Below are 17,801 nucleotides of genomic sequence, written 5' to 3'. Positions count from 1 at the left end.
GGCCCTCATGCCTAGAGCCTGTGCTCCACAACAAGAGAAGCACAGCAATGAGAAGCCCACACACTGCAAGAAAGAGTAGCCCCCCATCCCCTGCAACTAGAGAAAGCCCGCACACAGCAACAAAATCCAATGCAGCCAATAAGTAAATAAATAAAATTTATTAAAAAAATAAAATAAAAAATTAAATAGAATATATAATATTGAGTCACTTCCTGGGTCTAACTGGTCATAGTTCTAGATACCCTAGCTGCCCTAGGTCCAGGACTGTGTGGCTAGCTTTAAATTTGTATACTCTAACAACCAGAAGCTAGTCTATGGGACTCTGCGCTATCTGCATTTCCCTCTGTTTGATGATCCATTTGTACCTGGTTATTTATTTTTGCTTCTGTCTCAGAGCGAGGCCGGCTGCTGACCTTTGGCTGCAACAAGTGTGGACAGCTGGGCGTTGGAAATTATAAGAAGCGTCTAGGAATCAACCTGTTGGGAGGACCCCTAGGTGGAAAGCAAGTGATCAGAGTCTCCTGCGGTGATGAGTTTACCATTGCTGCCACCGATGGTGAGTCTGTACACGTTATTTCAGGCTTTCTGGATGGATGGCTATATTTTAATTTTTGGTTGTGAAGGAGGTGGACTGGCTATTTGTGTAGCTGGGCCACATCCTTGCTTTTTTATTTGTGTTAGATGGGTGGCCAGTTTTTATGCATATGGAGCTTCTTTAACTTTTCACGTGTCCAACATAGTGATTGTTGTAAGAAGGTCAGATGTCTAGAAAATGGCAAGTTAGTACTCTTAAATCCCTACTTTTTTTACTTTAACTTTTTTGCTACAGTGTTTTGAGAATTATTAAATACTTTATATATCTTGCCCAGCACCATGTTTGTTCCAATAAATGTTGGCTGGGTGGCTGGAGAGGAGAACAACATAATTTAACCTTGCTCCTTGGTTGGGGTCAGCTGCACTGCAGTGATGTCTTTAGGGACTGCTAAGGCTTGAAGGGCTACATACCATGTGTTTCTCAACTTTCTGAATTGGTCTAATGGAATTTTCTTCTCTCTTTCCTCTCAGCTCTTTCTTCTCCTTAGCGTCCTGCTCCTATTACCACTTCTTCACTGCCACTTCTGCTGGCCTTCACTCCCTTTCCTCTTTCTTGTGCTTTCTTTTTTTTCTTTTTCTCTCTTCCTGTATCACCTTCTAAATTTTCTTGATTTTTGTAGCCACTTCTTTCTTGTGACTGGTGAACAACAAAAAAACACATTTCATCTTCTTATCTTTTGACTTGTTTTGGCTTTTTTTGTTTTTGCTCATACTCTGGGGTCCTTGTTTTCTTTCAGTCTGTGCCTATGATTTACATGAGCGGTCCAGTCACAGTGTCAGATAGGTGATCTGTTACCATATTTAATTAAGTGAACCAGCCTTCTGAGTAGCACATTAACCTTGCCTGCTTGTCCCAGAACAAGTGGTTTTAGGGAACAGACTGGTTAGTTCAGGCTAGATAAATGGAAATGTTACCTAGAAAGACAGTATCAGGATGTCACTGATGATTAAAAAGAGTATAGCAAGTTCAGTAGCACTTTGTGACAAGGCCTCAGAGAGGGGATGTTTCTTCAGTAGATCTGTGTGCTTCTCAAGTTGAACTTCAGAATGACGAGTGTAGAATTAGATTCTGTGGCTGGGCATGTTGCCTGTTGGTAAATGTTCCTCTACTCCTCTGAACTGTACTTGGTCGCCTCATTCACATGGCAGACATAAACTGAGTGCCTACTGTGCTCCAGGTCCTCTTTTAGGCTCTGGAAATATAAAAGTGAGTCTCGGTAAAAATAGAACTACTGTATGATCTAGCAGTTCCACTCCTGGGCATATACTCGAAGAAAACGAAAACAGTAATTCAAAAAGACACACGCACTCCAGTGTTCATAGCAGCGGACCTGGAGCATAGTAGGCACTCAATTTATGTCTGCCATGTGGTATACATATACAATGAATGAGATATTAGCCATTAAAAAGAATGAAATTCTGCCATTTGCAACAATGTGTGTGGACCTTGAGGGTATTATGTTTAGTGAAATGAGTCAGAGGAAGACAAATACTTGATGTTTTCACTTATATGTGGAATCTAAAAAATAAAACAAATGGATGAGTATAACAAAACAGAAACAGACTCACAGAGAGAGTGAGAACAAAATAGTAGTTACCAGTGGGGAGGGAGCAGTGGGGAAGGGCAGGATAGGTGTATGGGATTAAGAGATACAAACTACTGTGTATAAAATAAATAAGCACCAAGGATGCATTGAACAGCACAGGAAAATATAGCCATTATTTTATAATAACTTTAAATGGAATATAATCTATAAAAATATTGAGTCACTGTGTTGTATATCTGAAACTAATATAATATTATAAATCAACTAGGGCTTCCTAGGTGGCACAGTGGTTAAGAATCTGCCTGCCAGTGCAGGGGACACGGGTTCGATCCCTGCTCCAGGAAGATCCCACATGCCGTGGAGCAACTAAGCCCATGCGCCACAACTATTGAGCCTGTGCTTTAGAGCCCATGAGCCACAACTGTTGAGCCCATGTGCTACAACTACTGAAGCCCACACGCCTAGAGCCCGTGCTGCACAAGAGAAGCCATGGCAATGAGGAGCCCACGCACCACAACGAAGAGTAGCCCCCACTCACCGCAACTAAAGAAAGCCTGTGCACAGCAAAAAAAGACCCAACACAGCCAATTAAATAAATAAATAAATAAATTTAAAAATAAATAAATCAACTAGACTTGAATTAAAAAGAAAAAAAAGTGAGTCTCAGAAGGCGCATGTCCTCAGGGAACTCACAGTCAAGTAGCTTAGGGGAGACGTACATATAAACAGATTAGTGCAGTCAGGTAGGTCCAGTGCCATGATTGCAGTATCCAGCTCTAAAACCTGGAGTATCTGGGACTCAATCCTTCTCTCCTCTCATTTTTAAAAAATTTTTTTTTTATTTTTATTGAGATACAGTTAACATACAATAAACTGCATATATTTAGAGTGTACAATTTTATTCATTTATTTATTTATTGGCTGCGTCAGGTCTTCATTGCCACACAAGGGCTTTCTCTAGTTGTGGCAAGTGGGGCTACTCTTCTTTACATTGCATGGGTTTCTCATTGCTGTGGCTTGTCTTGTTGCGGAGCACGGGCTCTAGGTACGAGGGCTTCAGTAATTGTGGCGAGTGGGCTCAATAGCTGTGGCTCGCAGTCTCAGTAATTGTGGCACACAAGCTTAAGTTGTTGTGCGGCATGTGGAATCTTCCCGGACCAGAGATCAAACCTGTGTCCCCTTCATTGGCAGGTGGATTCTTAACCGCTGAGCCACTAGGGAAGCCCCTCTCCCTTCATTTTTTAAGTGAGCTTATTACCTTAAATCCTCCCTGTACACTGATAGCTTTATATTACCATACCTGACTTACAGAATGACTAATTCAACAGCCCCTTGACTTGGATGTCTAAAGATAAGGTAGCTTTATAGCCTGGTCTTCCCAGGTTGGTTCTGATTCATGCTTATTGTCCAGGCTTAATCATTAATAGCACACTCTTTTCATTAAAAAATGTCCTGATTTGGATAAGAGGTAAAGGGCATCTCAAACAAACTTACTGTATTCAAAGTCAAATTTCTGATTTTCTGTTCAAACCTATTCCTCCTGCAGCCTTCCTGTTTCAGAAAATGGCAACTCTATCCTACACCCCACATCCCATCCATTAGCAAATTCTATAGACAATCTTCAGAATATATCCAGCCACTTTTTACCATCTTCACTGCTACAGCTGATCTCCCTGCTTCCACCTTTGGGCCCCTGCAATCAGTTCTTCTCATGGTAGCCTGGGACACCCTTTTAAATACCTACTGTTCAGAATCTCTACTGGTTTCATTTCTCAAACAGTAAAAATCGAAGTCATTGCAATGGCCTGCATGACCCAGACTTCAGTCGCCTCCTAACCTCTTATGTGGCCACTGTCCCCTCCTTTACTTTGCTTCAGCTGCAGAGGACTTCTTACTCTGTGTTTGTGATACTCACATTACCTACATAGGACCTTTGCGCTTTGCTATCCCCTCTGCCTGGCAAGCTCTTCCCCTAGATATCCACCTGGCTCTCTCTCACTTAATCAGATCTCTGCTCAAGTATCAAGAAGTACTTCTGTGACTACCCTATCTAAAATAATGATACCCAACCATTACTGTTTGTTCCCACTTTTTTTAAAAATATTTATTTATTTACTTGGTTGCACCAGGTCTTAGTTGCGGCAGGCGGCCTCCTTAGTTGCAGCACATGGCCTCCTTAGTTGTGGCATGCATGTGGGATCTAGTTCCCTGACCAGGGATCGAACACAGGCCCCCTGCATTGGGAGTGCAGTCAACCACTGTGCCACCAGCGAAGTTCCTATTTTCACTTTCTTTATTGTTTATCTTCCTTCATAGCACTTAATGCTACCTGAAGTAATTTGTTTATTTATCAGTCTGTCCCCACTAGAATGTCAGTTCCACAAGGGCAGCAACTTTATTTTGTTCACTGCTCTCTTCCTAGCACTTCAAGTAGTGCCTGTCATGAAGTAGATGCCCAATAAATATTTGAATGAATGACCAAAAATGTTGAATGAATGAATGAATGAATGAATGGATGGATGGCAGTATGTAGGAGTGGTGGTCATTTTTACCTGGGTGGCATCAAGAATTGTTTAGGCTTTATATAGGGGAATAAATAGCTTTCTGTTGTTCTATACATGGTGGAAAATCTTTTTAGCTCTAAGGCATAAAGATGGGAAACCCAAAAGAGTTGGGAAGCCAGTATTCTGTTCAACTGTCTGCTGTTTAATTTTTTGTCTAGATAATCACATCTTTGCCTGGGGCAATGGTGGTAATGGTCGCCTGGCAATGACCCCCACAGAGAGACCGCACGGCTCTGATATCTGCACTTCATGGCCTCGGCCTATCTTTGGATCTCTGCATCACGTCCCAGACCTGTCTTGCCGAGGCTGGCACACCATTCTTATTGTTGGTAAGGGTTCCGTATGTGTTGGTTAGGATGGCTTTGACAGAGGATAGACCCACACCTAAGTTACTGATGGTCACATTCTTGCAAACAGAAGTGTCCTAAAGAAAAGAAGCTACTTCTGTAAGTCTTATAATGGTCATGATACCCTATCTAGTGGTAGGAACAGAACATTGTCATTTCCTGAGCTTTGTCATTTGCTGTCTTATAACTTTGGGCTCTGCCCCTGTTGCCATAGAATTTGTTACTTCTAGGCATCCACTGATTAGTTTATCCGTGCTCATGCTTTTGTGAGAAACATTCAGTACACCTTTAAAAAGAAACTAAGTCATAACTGCTTTCTGCATAAAGATTCCTTTGTTATGAACTAAATTATAAAGGCCTGTGTGAAGGTTTACAAATTCATTCTTTTAGGTCAGTGGTTCACAACCTTGGCTGCACATTAGACTCCCTTGAGGAGTTTTTAGAAATCCCGTTGTCCTGACCAATTAAATCAGAACCTCTGGGGTGGGACCTAGGCATTGCTACTTTCTAAAACTTCCCAGGTGATTCCAAAGAATAGTTAAGGTAGAGAATTGCTACTTTACATAGTTGAACATAGAGCAGCTAGTGGTGCTTGGCTTGTGATATTTATATGTAAAACCGTAATTAATTATATCTGGTATTAACTCCCTATGCTAGTCTTGTCACTTTTCCTGCCTCTAGCTGTAAACAATGCTTACTTACCGAATATCTTTCCTCAGAGAAAGTATTGAATTCTAAGACCATCCGTTCCAATAGCAGCGGCTTATCCATCGGAACTGGTAAGTAGTAGTATCTCAGGTACCAGTGGCTTTCTGAGGTGTGAGTCTTTGGGTTGAATTCCGTGCAGTCTCCCCAAAAAGGAAATAGGAAATATCTTTGGGAAACAAGGAACATAGCGATCAAGAGGGAAGATCTTAGTTTGGTAGATTTCACAATAAGTTATGACTGTTACATTGTGATCAGAGGGAGAGTACATCTTTGCCACCACACATGTGGGAGTAATTATGTGGCTTGCCTGACACTGTAATGTCACTTATGTACTGTTCCTTTCCTTACAATGCTAGGGGGTATGGGTTCTGCCTACCCTTTACTTCCATGGTGTTCCCAGGGGTATTCCAGTCTATAGACATAGTCCTTCCACCAGGTCCTTAGAGTTAAAAGTTGCCTAAACTTTCAGTGTAGTTGGGAAAATCAGCCCAAAGCTGTCTAATACTTTTCCTTTGACTGCTCTCTTCATGATTCTCTTATTTGGGGCCATGTGAGGAAATCAAAGCTGTGTTCCTTTTGGTTTTCCATTTGCTAGAGTACCTGTAGTCTTTGATGTCTCAGAACTGGATTCTGATATTTTGTGGAATCAAAACAGATGAAGACCCAGAATGAAAGCAGGTTAATCCTCCAGAAAGACAGTTGAAAATCTGAACTAGACTTGTTGAACTCTAGTTTACACAAACACACAGCATACCTTTTATTAGTTTCCTTTAGTAATCTGTTGCTCAGCATCTATTTGTGCATGTTAATATGTCACAAATGATAAAATACCTTTTTGTTAAGCACAGCTTTGTTTTACTGGAACAGTATTTAAAGAAAAAACATAAGATTAAAAGCACATGTCTGTTGTCTGGAAAATGTAAACTCTATGATGGTAGCAATTTTTTTTAATTTATTTTTTGCCTGTGTTGGGTCTTTGTTGCTGTGCATAGGCTTTCTTTAATTGTGGCAAGGGTGACTACTCTTCCTTGTGGTGTGTGGGCTTCTCATTGAGGTGGCTTCTCTTGTTGTGGAGCACAGGCCCTAGAGTGCATGGGCTTCAGTAGTTGCGGCACTTGGGCTCAGTAGTTGTGGCACATAGGCTTAGTTGCTCTGAGGCACATGGGATCTTCCCGGGCCAGGGCTCGAACCCGTGTCCCCTGCATTGGCAGGCAGATTCTTAACCACCGTGCCACCAGGGAAGTCCGATTTTTGTCTTTTTTATTCAATAATTTTATCCACATTGCCTAGAAGAGTGCCTGGCAAATGGTGAGTGCTCAATAAATATTTGTTGGTTGAATATGTTATAACCATCCAGTGGAATGTTATGTGTGTTAAAATGAGCAACATCTACAAATATTTCTATAGTGTGAAATGTAAAAAGCAAGTTGCAGCAGACTACATGCCTTTTTATAAAGTTCTAATACAAGCAAAATAAATAATATGTTGCTTTAAGGATATGTAAGTATGTAGTAAAATTTTCTTTTTCCAAGAAGAAATTAAAAATACAAAATTAATTAGAGTAGTTATATCTGGATAGGAGGCCAGAAGGAAGGAATTCACAAGGCAGACGGACCAATATAGGTAATATCCTTGTTCAGCCCTGTCCCGTGGCTTTTTCTGCAACAATGGAAATGTTCTGTATCTGTGCTGTCCAGTATAATAGCCACCAGCCACATGTGGCTGTTGTGCACTTGAAAAGTGGTTCTTGTGACTGAGGAACTGAATTTTTAATTCTGTTTAAATAACCATTTATGGCTAATGGCTATCATGTTGGAAAGTAATTGTACTTTCACATAGTAGATTCATGTATATTTTGTTAGGCATCAAAACCTACACATATGTCAAAAATATTCTTAATGTATATGTCAAATGTAACATAACCTTTAAAAGCCATTTAGAACAAAAAAAGCAAGCTTCACGGGTTATTTTGGTATCTACAGTTCTGCTTGGGTAGGATCACAGTGTGACACAGTCAGTCCTCAAGCTAAGTTAGCTGGTGATCATAAATAATCTTTTACATTTAACTTTAGAATATACCATGCAATTCTTTTTCTTAATTTTTTTTTTTAACTTTGGCAAATTACTTTTAGTTATATTTTTTTTGGCCCATATTAAAATTGTCTCATTTCCTGACTATACATCAGCCCATCTTCATTAAAGATAACTTGGAATATGCTGCTTGTTGTTTTAAGAACCAGCCATCATATTTTTAAAATTCTTGCGAATAGTTATTAAAGAATTTGATGAATTTAGTGGTTGAGGATGTCTCCATTTGGGTGTTTCCCCAGACAGGGAGTTAATGGTGAGTTTATCTGGCAACTTTAAGAGGTGTTTGGCTCAAATGTGAAAAAGTTTTGTATATAAGATGAACCTCCATGGAGGATGCTGGGGTCTGGATTATATCTGTTAAGGCATGGGTGCTGTGGTTGGGGTGAGTATTCAGTAATGCTGTAGAACATTGATAATCTGTTGTGGACATAAGGATAAGCAAGTTTGGAAAGTAGAAGTGAATATTGTTATAAAGATACTGATGCACAATTGCTTGTATAAAAACTAAAAATTTAGTCCCAAATATCTGACTTACACTGTTGCTGTTCTGCTTCATGAAACTCTAGGAACCTCTCCAGGGGTGGGTGGGACTATCAGAAGGTAAATGTTGCTGCATAGCAAAGCTCTCTGTTTTGTGTTGTGTATCTGTCAGTAGTTCAGAGCTCTAGCCCAGGAGGTGGCAGCGGTGGCGGTAGGGGAGAAGAAGAGGACAGTCAGCAGGAATCTGAAACTCCTGATCCAAGTGGAGGCTTCCGAGGAACAATGGAAGCAGACCGAGGAATGGAAGGTTTAGTCAGTCCCACGGAGGCCATGAGGATCAGTAGTGGGGCAAGCAGCTCCTGTCCTGGCTGGCTTCGAAAGGTAATTCCTTTGGTAGAGGTCCCTCTGTAGGGTCTAGAAAGGATCTGTTTCCCGTGTCCTATTCAAGTGCTTTGCAGCAGGCATCTAGGTTTCTGATTTCTGCCTGAACCAATATCACCAAATCTCTAATCCTTTTTCTTCCTGACAAGAAAAGATATAAGATGTTCTCAAACCTAAATTCCTTAAATGGATGGAAATTAGTGCAGCCTTCCTTGAAGGCACTTTTTGTAAAGCATGTGTGCAAAGATTAAGCTTATAGATTTTGTAGAATATTGGGGCAGTTGGAATGCCTTACAATAGAGAAATGCTTTAACAGTGGTTATCTATGGGTGTTGGAATTACTGGTAATTTTTATTGTCTCCCTTTGCCCATCTGTATTTTCACATTTTCTACAGTCAACATTTATAGTTAGAGAAATTTTGAGTTTTTTACTCCCCCCACCAAAAAAAAGAGAACCTGTAGATTTAAAGCTCCTTCTATAATAAGATTAAACTTGATAGCTACTTAGGAGTATGAATGGAGGAAGCAGCAGACACTTCTATCTAACGCTTCAGCCTCAGTCTTTTAGCAGCCTGGCAGTTGCCTTCACTGCCATCACCTTAGAGCTTCCCAACTTACTGAACAGCCTGTGTAGATTGAGTGTGTTGGAGAATCATGCCAGACACTCCAAACTGTTCTTGAATTTGAGTTTGAATTCGCTTCACTATTAACTCCTCAGAGGAAGGAATGGCAGGATGTTGACAAGTAGCGAGAGTTACGTTGTAACCACAGCTGTCCTGCTCCACTAGAGGGTGCTGATGTCATGACAGAGTGAAAGCTATAGCGAGAGGGGAATATGGGCGAAAGTAAATGGCTCAAACAGAACTGATGAGATTCTTTCTGTTATACATAGGAGCTGGAAAACGCAGAATTCATCCCTATGCCTGACAGCCCATCCCCGCTAAGTGCAGCTTTTTCAGAATCTGAGAAAGATACTCTGCCCTATGAAGAGCTACAAGGACTCAAGGTGGCTTCTGAAGCTCCTTTGGAACACAAGCCCCCAGCGGGAGCCTGGGTAACTGAGCTTTTGCCTTTAACTCATGCTGGGTAAACAGTGGCGGCAAGCTCTGCCCAGTTCTCCTAGCCTCACTGTCTCCCCCTCTAGCTTCGTTGGTTTCCCAGCTGCCCAGCATCAGCTCATACTGTCTGTCCAGTAGTGCTTAAAGCCTCTACGCAAGGCTAAAGCGATTTCTGTGGGAAAGTATTTACCTTTCACGTTTCTGACAGGCCCGCACCTTTCTACACCAGATGATTGTCTTTCTTTTCTCTCTGCCTCAGAAGTAACAAAACTGAAATTCCAAAATTCAAATCCAGTTTTTCATGACACTGCTAGGGTAGGTTGGAGGTTCTAAATGTAAGTAAGAAATAATACTTGTAGTCTATTGGGGGAGCAATGCACATATACCTAACTTTGGTAGAAATAAAATTGTGGCAAATATCTCAATAAAACTATAAACCAGGGATCGTCAAACTTTTTCTAAAGGGCTACATAGTAATTATTTTAGGCTTTGCGGACCATACAGTCTCTTGCAACCACTCAACACTGACATTGTAGCACAAAAGCAGCCAAAAATAATGCATAATGAATGGGCATGCTTATGTTCCAATAAAACTTTATTTACAAAAATAGGCAGTAGACTGGATTTGGCCCATGGGCTATCATTTGTTGACCCTTCCTATAAACAAAGTACAGTAGAAGAAGGGAGAAAAATCCAGGCTAGGATAATTGAAAAGCTTCCCAGAAGAGGAAGTAAAGCCTTTGAGATTTCAAGGTAAACATTTTAATTCCTCCGTCAGCCGTCTTGAATTGTTTTGGTGATCCTGTTTACTGAACACCTTTTAAATCTCTTCTAAAGTGTGATCCACTACATTTCATGAATATTGATGCTTGGAATCAGGGTGTCCTCAGTATGATTAGAAAGACTTGTTCCAAACCAAATTGTGCATTCTCCCACTTCAGCATTTTAAATTGGAAGATATCAATGACTAAAATTTTTCACAAATTCCTCCAAAATAGATGATTATTCTTTTACCTTACCGTAATGGAGACTGAGGCACTGAGAGTTCTCTTGCTCTGTTATGTTAAGAGCCAAGTTCTGTTGTAATCCCAGCAGTTTTCTGTTTCTCTTGCATTTACTTCATGTGTATGTGTTTTATCTTGTTACTTTAAAAGTAAAATCTGGTAGCTCTTAGAGGACATTTGGACCAGGGAGCTATAGCCTCTGGGCAGAACCCCCTATGACCCTTCTCTCCTGTCTCTCTAGCCACCTCGGCTGAGTCCTGCAGGAACATGCGCTGGGAAGGGAACACCCTTGACTCCTACCTGTGCATGCAGCACTCTGCAGGTGGAGGTTGAGAGATTGCAGGGTCTGGTGTTGAAGTGTCTGGCTGAACAACAGAAGTTACAGCAAGAAAACCTTCAGATTTTTACCCAGCTACAGAAGCTGAACAAGAAATTAGAAGGAGGGCAGCAGGTGAGAGCATTAAAAGAATAATTCAATTTCTAATTCTGTTTTGAAGAATCACAGAAACAAAACACCAATGACTGAAAGAGACTTATTCCTTTGTAAGTACGTACCTTTTGATGATGTAACTTTTGTAATTAATCCCAGATGCTTGGTCCTTCTTCAGGCACCTGGATTGAATCATTTCATCACCTAACTGCCAATGTTTTTTTATTACCTTTGTTTTTTCTTTTACTTATGAAAAACTATAAACATTACAGTTCAGTGTACACCCACATATCCACCATCTAGGTTCACCATTTGTTAACATGTTGCTGTAATTGTTTCAGATGTGTTTGTGTCTGTGTATGTTTAAAATATGTGTAGGTATTTATCTGTGTATTTGAAATATGTGTGTGTGTATGTGTATTTTTTTTCTTTTTCTTTTTTCTGCTAAACTATTTTCAAGTAAATTATGAAAGTCATGACATAGCCCCTCTAAATACTTTATTACACATATCTAAAAATAAAGACAAAAATAAAGGCATTCATTCTGCTGGAGAACCAGGGTACTGTTATCACACTTAACAAAAATAACACTAATATTCTCATTTCTCATGTAGTACCCAGTTGATACTCTAATTTTCCCAGTTTTCCCACCAAATGTCCTTTATAACTGTTTTTATTAGACCAGAAACCAGTCAGGAACCCCCTTTTACACTGTTATATTTCTCATTTCTTTTATTCTTTTTAAAAATATTTATTTATTTATTTAGCTGCATCGGGTCTTCGTTGTGGCATGCAGGATCTTTAGTTGCAGCTTGGGAACTCTTAGTTGTGGCATGTGGGATCTAGCTCCCTGACCAGAGATCAAACCCGGGCCCCCTGCATTGGGAGTGTGGAGTCTTAGCCACTGGACCACCAGGGAAGTCCCCTCATTTCTTTTAATCTAGAACAATTCCCTCTATCACCACTCCTACCCCCTTTTTTAAAAAAAATTTTCATGGCATTGGTTTGTTGAAGAAATGGGGTCAGTTGTTTAACAGAATGTGTTACATTTTGGATTTGTCTTATTTTCTTGAGACATTGCTTAACTTGCTCTTTTGTCACCCTGTCATTTCTGTAAACTAGAAGTTAGACTTAAGGCTTGGTTAGATTCAAGTTAAACATTTTTTGGTAAAAATACTTCACCAGTGATGCTGCTTGCATCGTTTTTAAAGGGCCACAGTATTGCTCTATATAGAGTGAACTAGGCTAGGGAAATACTGTCAACCCTTGGCTTTGCCATGTACCAGGTTCATGTGTTTGGCCAAATTGCTTTGTTTCTCTGAGCCCTGGTTCTCACCTGAAAGTAGAAAATACTGCCACCCACCTTGTATGGTTGTTTTGAGGATTAAATGAAATAATGTCTATGAAAGTACTTTGGAAAGTTAAACACACACTTGAGGTAAGCATGGAGTGATTGGCAGCTGTAGCAGGCAGGAGGATTGTTTTGCCTAGGGCTGTTTGAGTTTTAAAACTGAAAGTTCTGCATCTCAGAAAATCCTGCAGTCCTGGGCAAACCACTTGGTCACCCTACTTTGCAACAAATGTACAGGTGTGGGCTTTATCTAGGGTCCTATTATTGAGATAGTATTATGAGCTTCTCACAAAACTGTGGCTAAGGGCTTCCTAGGTGGCGCGGTGGTTAAGAATCTGCCTACCAATGCAGAGGTCACGGGTTCGATCCCAGCTCCAGGAAGATCCCACATGCCGCGGAGCAACTAAGCCCGTGTGCCAAAAAAATAAATAAATTAAAAAAAAAAAACAAAAAAAAACCTGTGGCTAAGGTTGGCGTTGAAAATCTAGTCCTGAAATGCTGTATGCTGTAACTAGGTGGCAGTGTTAACCTGGAACTGTGTTTTATCTGGACAGGTGGGGATGCATTCCAAAGGAACTCAGACAGCAAAGGAAGAGATGGAAATGGATCCAAAGCCTGACTTAGATTCAGATTCCTGGTGCCTCCTGGGAACAGACTCCTGTAGACCCAGCCTCTAGTCTTCTGAGCCTGTATAGCCTCCAGGAAACTGGGATCCAAAGACCTTCACAGCACACTTACTGAATGCAGAGAGCGCTTTCCTGGCTTCGTTCACTTGCAGACAAGGAGTGCAAGGCGGAGGCTCTGAAGCACTTTCCATGTACACTTGGAGAGTAGCATTGCCTATTAGATAGGATCTAGGAGTGGTTTTGTGTTGGAGAATGGAAGGGCCCCATGGCCCTGGCTTTGTCCTCAGTGACTGCCATAGCAACAGCAGCTCTGTACCTCATGTGGTGATCCCACCTTTGAAGAGGAGACACAATGCTCACCTTAATTTTACTGGTAGCAGCTTATATCCCACTTATCATTTTCACCATTAATTGGAAGCTGCCTTGGGAATTCGACACCAGGCATTGCACCTCTGGGTGGAGGAGGTTAAAGTGTAACGCTGGAGTGGGCTGGAACCGGGTGTGGCCCATCCAGGGTCATCTGGAGAGTAGTGAAGTGTTCTAAGCCCTCTCACGAGCCTTAGTCCAGGAAAGTATGTCTGGTGGAGTCAAGCTCTGGCTTGTTTTCAGAAAGTTCAATTACTTTGTGCAGCTAAATGCTTGCGGAGGAACAGTGGGCTTAGATTGCTTTTCCTCTGAGGGTTGAGTGAAACTTCTCCATTGAGGAGTAGAGAAAGAAGGGCAGGTCCCTCGTCACACAGCAGGAGTGTCAGGCTGTGGCCGACGCAGGGTGGGATTTCCTAGCTTTGGAAGATTCCTCTGAGAGATGAGGCATCTCGTAGAGAATTGAGTCCGTGAGGCAGTGGAATGGACTTTAGAGGAAACCAAGAGGGGAGGTCCTCCTTCAGCTGCCTCTACTTGGCATCTTTGAGAAGGCCTCGAGTGACTGAGTCTTCCTCCCCTGAGAAGGCTTCTTGTGCCTCTGCCTTCGTGGCTCTTAGGGTTCTAATCTTGACATCAGCAGCCCAGCCACTCCCTTTCTGTATGTCTAGTCAGTATTTTTCCCCTTTTGGTGTTTTATTATGAAGCCATATCAGTGAATCTGTATCATCTTTCCTACTTGAGTGGCCCAAAGCCAGCCCCCAAACCTGGTAGTCCCTGAAGCCTAATAGAACAGGAGGAGCCTGCCAAGTGAGAGGAATTTGGCTGAGAGCTCCCTTCTAATCCCTGTGTCTTTGTGTGCTTGTAGACAGGAGGAAGCTAGCTTTCCCAAAGAGAGAAAGTGTCCTAGAGACGTTTGATGGTTTTACTTAAGGATGTGAGCTTTGTGTTTCCACCTAGCCTTCAGTATTTTGAGTCACAGGAGCTGCCTTGATGAGTTTCACATCCTGCCCACCTAGGAAGAGCTAAATTAATTCTTGTTTCATTTTCCCCAACCAAAAAATGAATGTTTGATATCTGCTTAATATTTTGGAAGGACTTGTGCAATGGAAATTTTGCCATTTCCCTAAAACTGCTTGTGTAAAGGCTGCTGCTCCGGGAAAACCCCACAGCTGGGGATGGGCAACTCTATTCAATGGGATCTTCTTTGGTTTAATATTCCCATTGTTTTCTCAATTCTGGGAAGCCTAGTACAATGGTACTAATGTAATCACTGAAGCCTTTTCTTAAAATAAGGGAAGGGGCCAAACCTGGATTAAAGTTACAAGTTCTGAGGACTTGGGGGTTTGCAACAAACCCTAACAGTGGGTTTTGGTTCATCATGTAAATGCAACTTTGATTTTTTTTTTTAAGGACTGACTGGCCTTTCACGTTCCTGTATCCCTCATGCTCACCATCTCAGCAGGCCTGAGAGGCAGGGTCAGTTTGGGTGTTATTCATGAAACCGAAGAACATGGGCACGTTGCTGAGACTGTGGGATGAAAGTGAGCACTGAAGGGAGGGCGAGAGCCTGGCTCTTGCTCCGGAGGGGGAATCACTCTGTAGCAAGTGGAACGCCGGGGTCGTTTTCTCTAGCATGTTCCCTTGGGAAGTCTAGGTTTGCTGTTAATCTGGCTGAAAAATCTAAGTTCTGTGCCTTAGAGACAATTTGTACTTTCCCAAATTGTGCCTGGGACAGCCATATGATTTTTCCCACCAAAAAGCTATGCAAACAGAAACCAGTTCAAAGGTGGCAGCCATGCATCAGATAAAAAGTGAAAGGTGAGGCAGCAGAAATGCCTTTGAATGGTTTTCTGTAGCTAATTCTCTTAAATTGTGTCCTACTCTTCTTTATGTAGTGCTAGGTGTTTTAAGTTTTCCAGTAGTATTGCTTTTGAGTTATAGTATAATCTGAGTTACTCCTCTGCTCTGACATTGTTGCTGAAGAATTAGCTTATTGTTAGCCAGATGTTTGAAAGGTTGAGGGTGGAGTGGTTTGGCATTTCTGTTTTAAATAAACATTTAAACTCTCAGTCAGTGCTGTGCCTCAGTGAGCCTGCGCATGGACCTTAGTCACTGGGGATAAAACACACAGACTCTAGGCCTGCGTGAATCTTTAATTCAGTGAGTCTTTATATAAATAAATAAATGGTTTTGTAACAGAAACAATGCAAGAGAAATTTGCACAGAAATAATCTTTGCTTCTTTCCAGTTTCTTTTTCTTGCTAATAGAAACATTTTTGCTACTACAATTTTCCCCCCAAACTTCTAAAATATAGTGCTTAAAATGCAGAAGGAGAAAAACATGAGCCATTAAAAGAGGAAGGGTCATGTCTTGTACTTATGTCCTCAATCACAGTGGGCTTTTCCAAGTGATACTGCCAGTTTATGTTTGTAAAACTGTTTTCCCTTAAAAAGGCTGAACTGCATTTGGTCTCCCTGGCATATAGCACAGCCAAGTTATAACTTCTCTTGGCTGAACATTTCACTAAAGTTTAAAGCAAGAGCAGACTTAACTCACATTTCACTTGATTTTGCCATATATTTGGAAACATTCATAATAGAACAACTCTGGTGCAAGGATATATTGTAAATGAATTATTTCAAATGAGCATCACTGGGCCTCTAAAGTATTATTCAGGATAGTGTCAGGGCAGAGGGGGCTGTAGTCAGGACTACAAAACATGCTCCTGCCTGCCACAAAACAAAAAAAATCATTTATTGCTTCAGTGATTAACTATGGAAATAAACATGCTGATCACTAAACCTCACAGAATCATGAACATTAGGGAAAAAAACACTGTATCACATCTCTGCCACCTCCTGTGCAGTTGTGAAAAGTGACAAATTGATGACCTAAAGCAAATGTTGGCCAAAGGTGCTATACTGCATTCAATACACTGCTGTTAAGAAATACTGTCTCAGCGTGTCGGTGTATACTTCTCAACAAAGTGAGTCTCACCATGAGATTTTTTTCCCATTGCTTAACCTTTTGAACTTTAAGATTTATAGCATCTGCTTGCACTAAAGTTTCTTGGATAAAGTGGTATAACACACAGACATTAACAAGCAGCATTTATTTATCCACTGTCATCCTCTGCTATACAGGAAGAGACTTAGATAGAAAAAGGGCTCTTACTTCTTCCCAAAGATCCAATCAAGCTAAATTTAAAAGGCTAATAGATATTCCTGACATAATCAAGGCCTACACACGTTGAGATCGAAGGGAACACTCTGGTATTGACCATTGTTTATTTCTCTAGCAGCGTAAGAAAGCACTCCCCACACACACATTTGTTCTTCCTGGAGGCCCCTGGTCCGTGACCTTTATAACATCATCTGGGGGTTCCAGACCAGGCAGACAAGGCAAATGCGTCAAGCACACCAGGCGGGGCTGTGGTGATCTGCGTGCTCCACCCCGTCTGGTAGGAACAGCTGATTCTAAACCCCACTCAGTTCATGCTATGTAAGCTTGCAGGCCCAGGGTTTCCAGAACTTCCATTTTTTCAAAAGATGCTCCATATCTCAACTTTTTAATGTCAGGTTATATTTTTAATGCTATGTCAGTCAAAACACACCTGTGGGGCAAAGCAGTCCATAGGGTACCACTTTGTGACCTTCACCACCCCTCATTCTAGTCATCTATTGCTTTTACCATCAACTGTGAAACTTAAAGTGGGTACCTCATTAAACTTGACTGGGGAATGTAAATATTGGGTTAAATATCCAGTGTCTCTCTGTGAGGTTTCTATAAATGACCAACCAAAAGCCCCATTATGTGGTATCTCTTTTTCTTTGTAACAGCTAAGAAGAGCATAAAGCAATATGTGCTGTTTTTTTTTTAATATATGATTGTTTTTCAGCCTAGGGTCCAGCAGTTTCACAGCTAAAGCCTTAAACTCACATATCAGTTGGTCTGATCTTTCAGCCCCAGCCACTTGGCAAGAAGCTGCAGAGGAAATGGAACAAGCGTGAGTGGCCATCTGTAGTTTAATAAATGTGGTTTTGTGGTCTGCACAGTCGCCTTTGCTCAGGTCAGGTTGGGTGATTTTTCTCCAGTATTTTTTTTTCCTCCAGTATTTTAAACTAACAATTTGAGTGATGCTCTCAAGACAGTAATCTTACTAGTATTTCAGATTGGTTGTGCTAGCTTCATCCTACCTGAACTGATATTTCTCCCACCAGACATGACCTTATCACTTCTCCCATTTGGCAAGTCTA

At 41.2% G+C, this 17,801-nt stretch overlaps 1 protein-coding gene across 3 annotated transcripts in view; it reads left to right on the top strand.

Moving 5' to 3' along the window:
- NEK9 (NIMA related kinase 9) overlaps positions 1-16,497 on the top strand; it is a 36,980-nt gene extending 20,483 nt beyond the window's left edge. Inside the window, exons 16-22 of one of the 3 annotated variants that reach the window (XM_057731844.1) lie at positions 395-556; positions 4,864-5,034; positions 5,772-5,831; positions 8,507-8,712; positions 9,605-9,766; positions 11,016-11,225; positions 13,110-16,497. In XM_057731844.1, coding sequence (XP_057587827.1) covers positions 395-556; positions 4,864-5,034; positions 5,772-5,831; positions 8,507-8,712; positions 9,605-9,766; positions 11,016-11,225; positions 13,110-13,232 — 1,094 coding nt within the window. In that variant the 3' untranslated portion in view covers positions 13,233-16,497. Of the gene's footprint in view, positions 1-394; positions 557-4,863; positions 5,035-5,771; positions 5,832-8,503; positions 8,713-9,604; positions 9,767-11,015; positions 11,226-13,109 lie in introns of all 3 variants that reach the window. The other 2 variants (XM_057731843.1, XM_057731845.1) reach the window with 2 other exon arrangements.
- The last annotated feature ends 1,304 nt before the right edge of the window (positions 16,498-17,801 follow it).

The sequence above is a fragment of the Hippopotamus amphibius genome, chromosome 4 (genome assembly GCF_030028045.1).
Source record: "Hippopotamus amphibius kiboko isolate mHipAmp2 chromosome 4, mHipAmp2.hap2, whole genome shotgun sequence".
NCBI classification, from domain to species: Eukaryota; Metazoa; Chordata; class Mammalia; order Artiodactyla; family Hippopotamidae; genus Hippopotamus; species Hippopotamus amphibius.
This window is presented reverse-complemented; position numbering and strand designations above follow the sequence as displayed.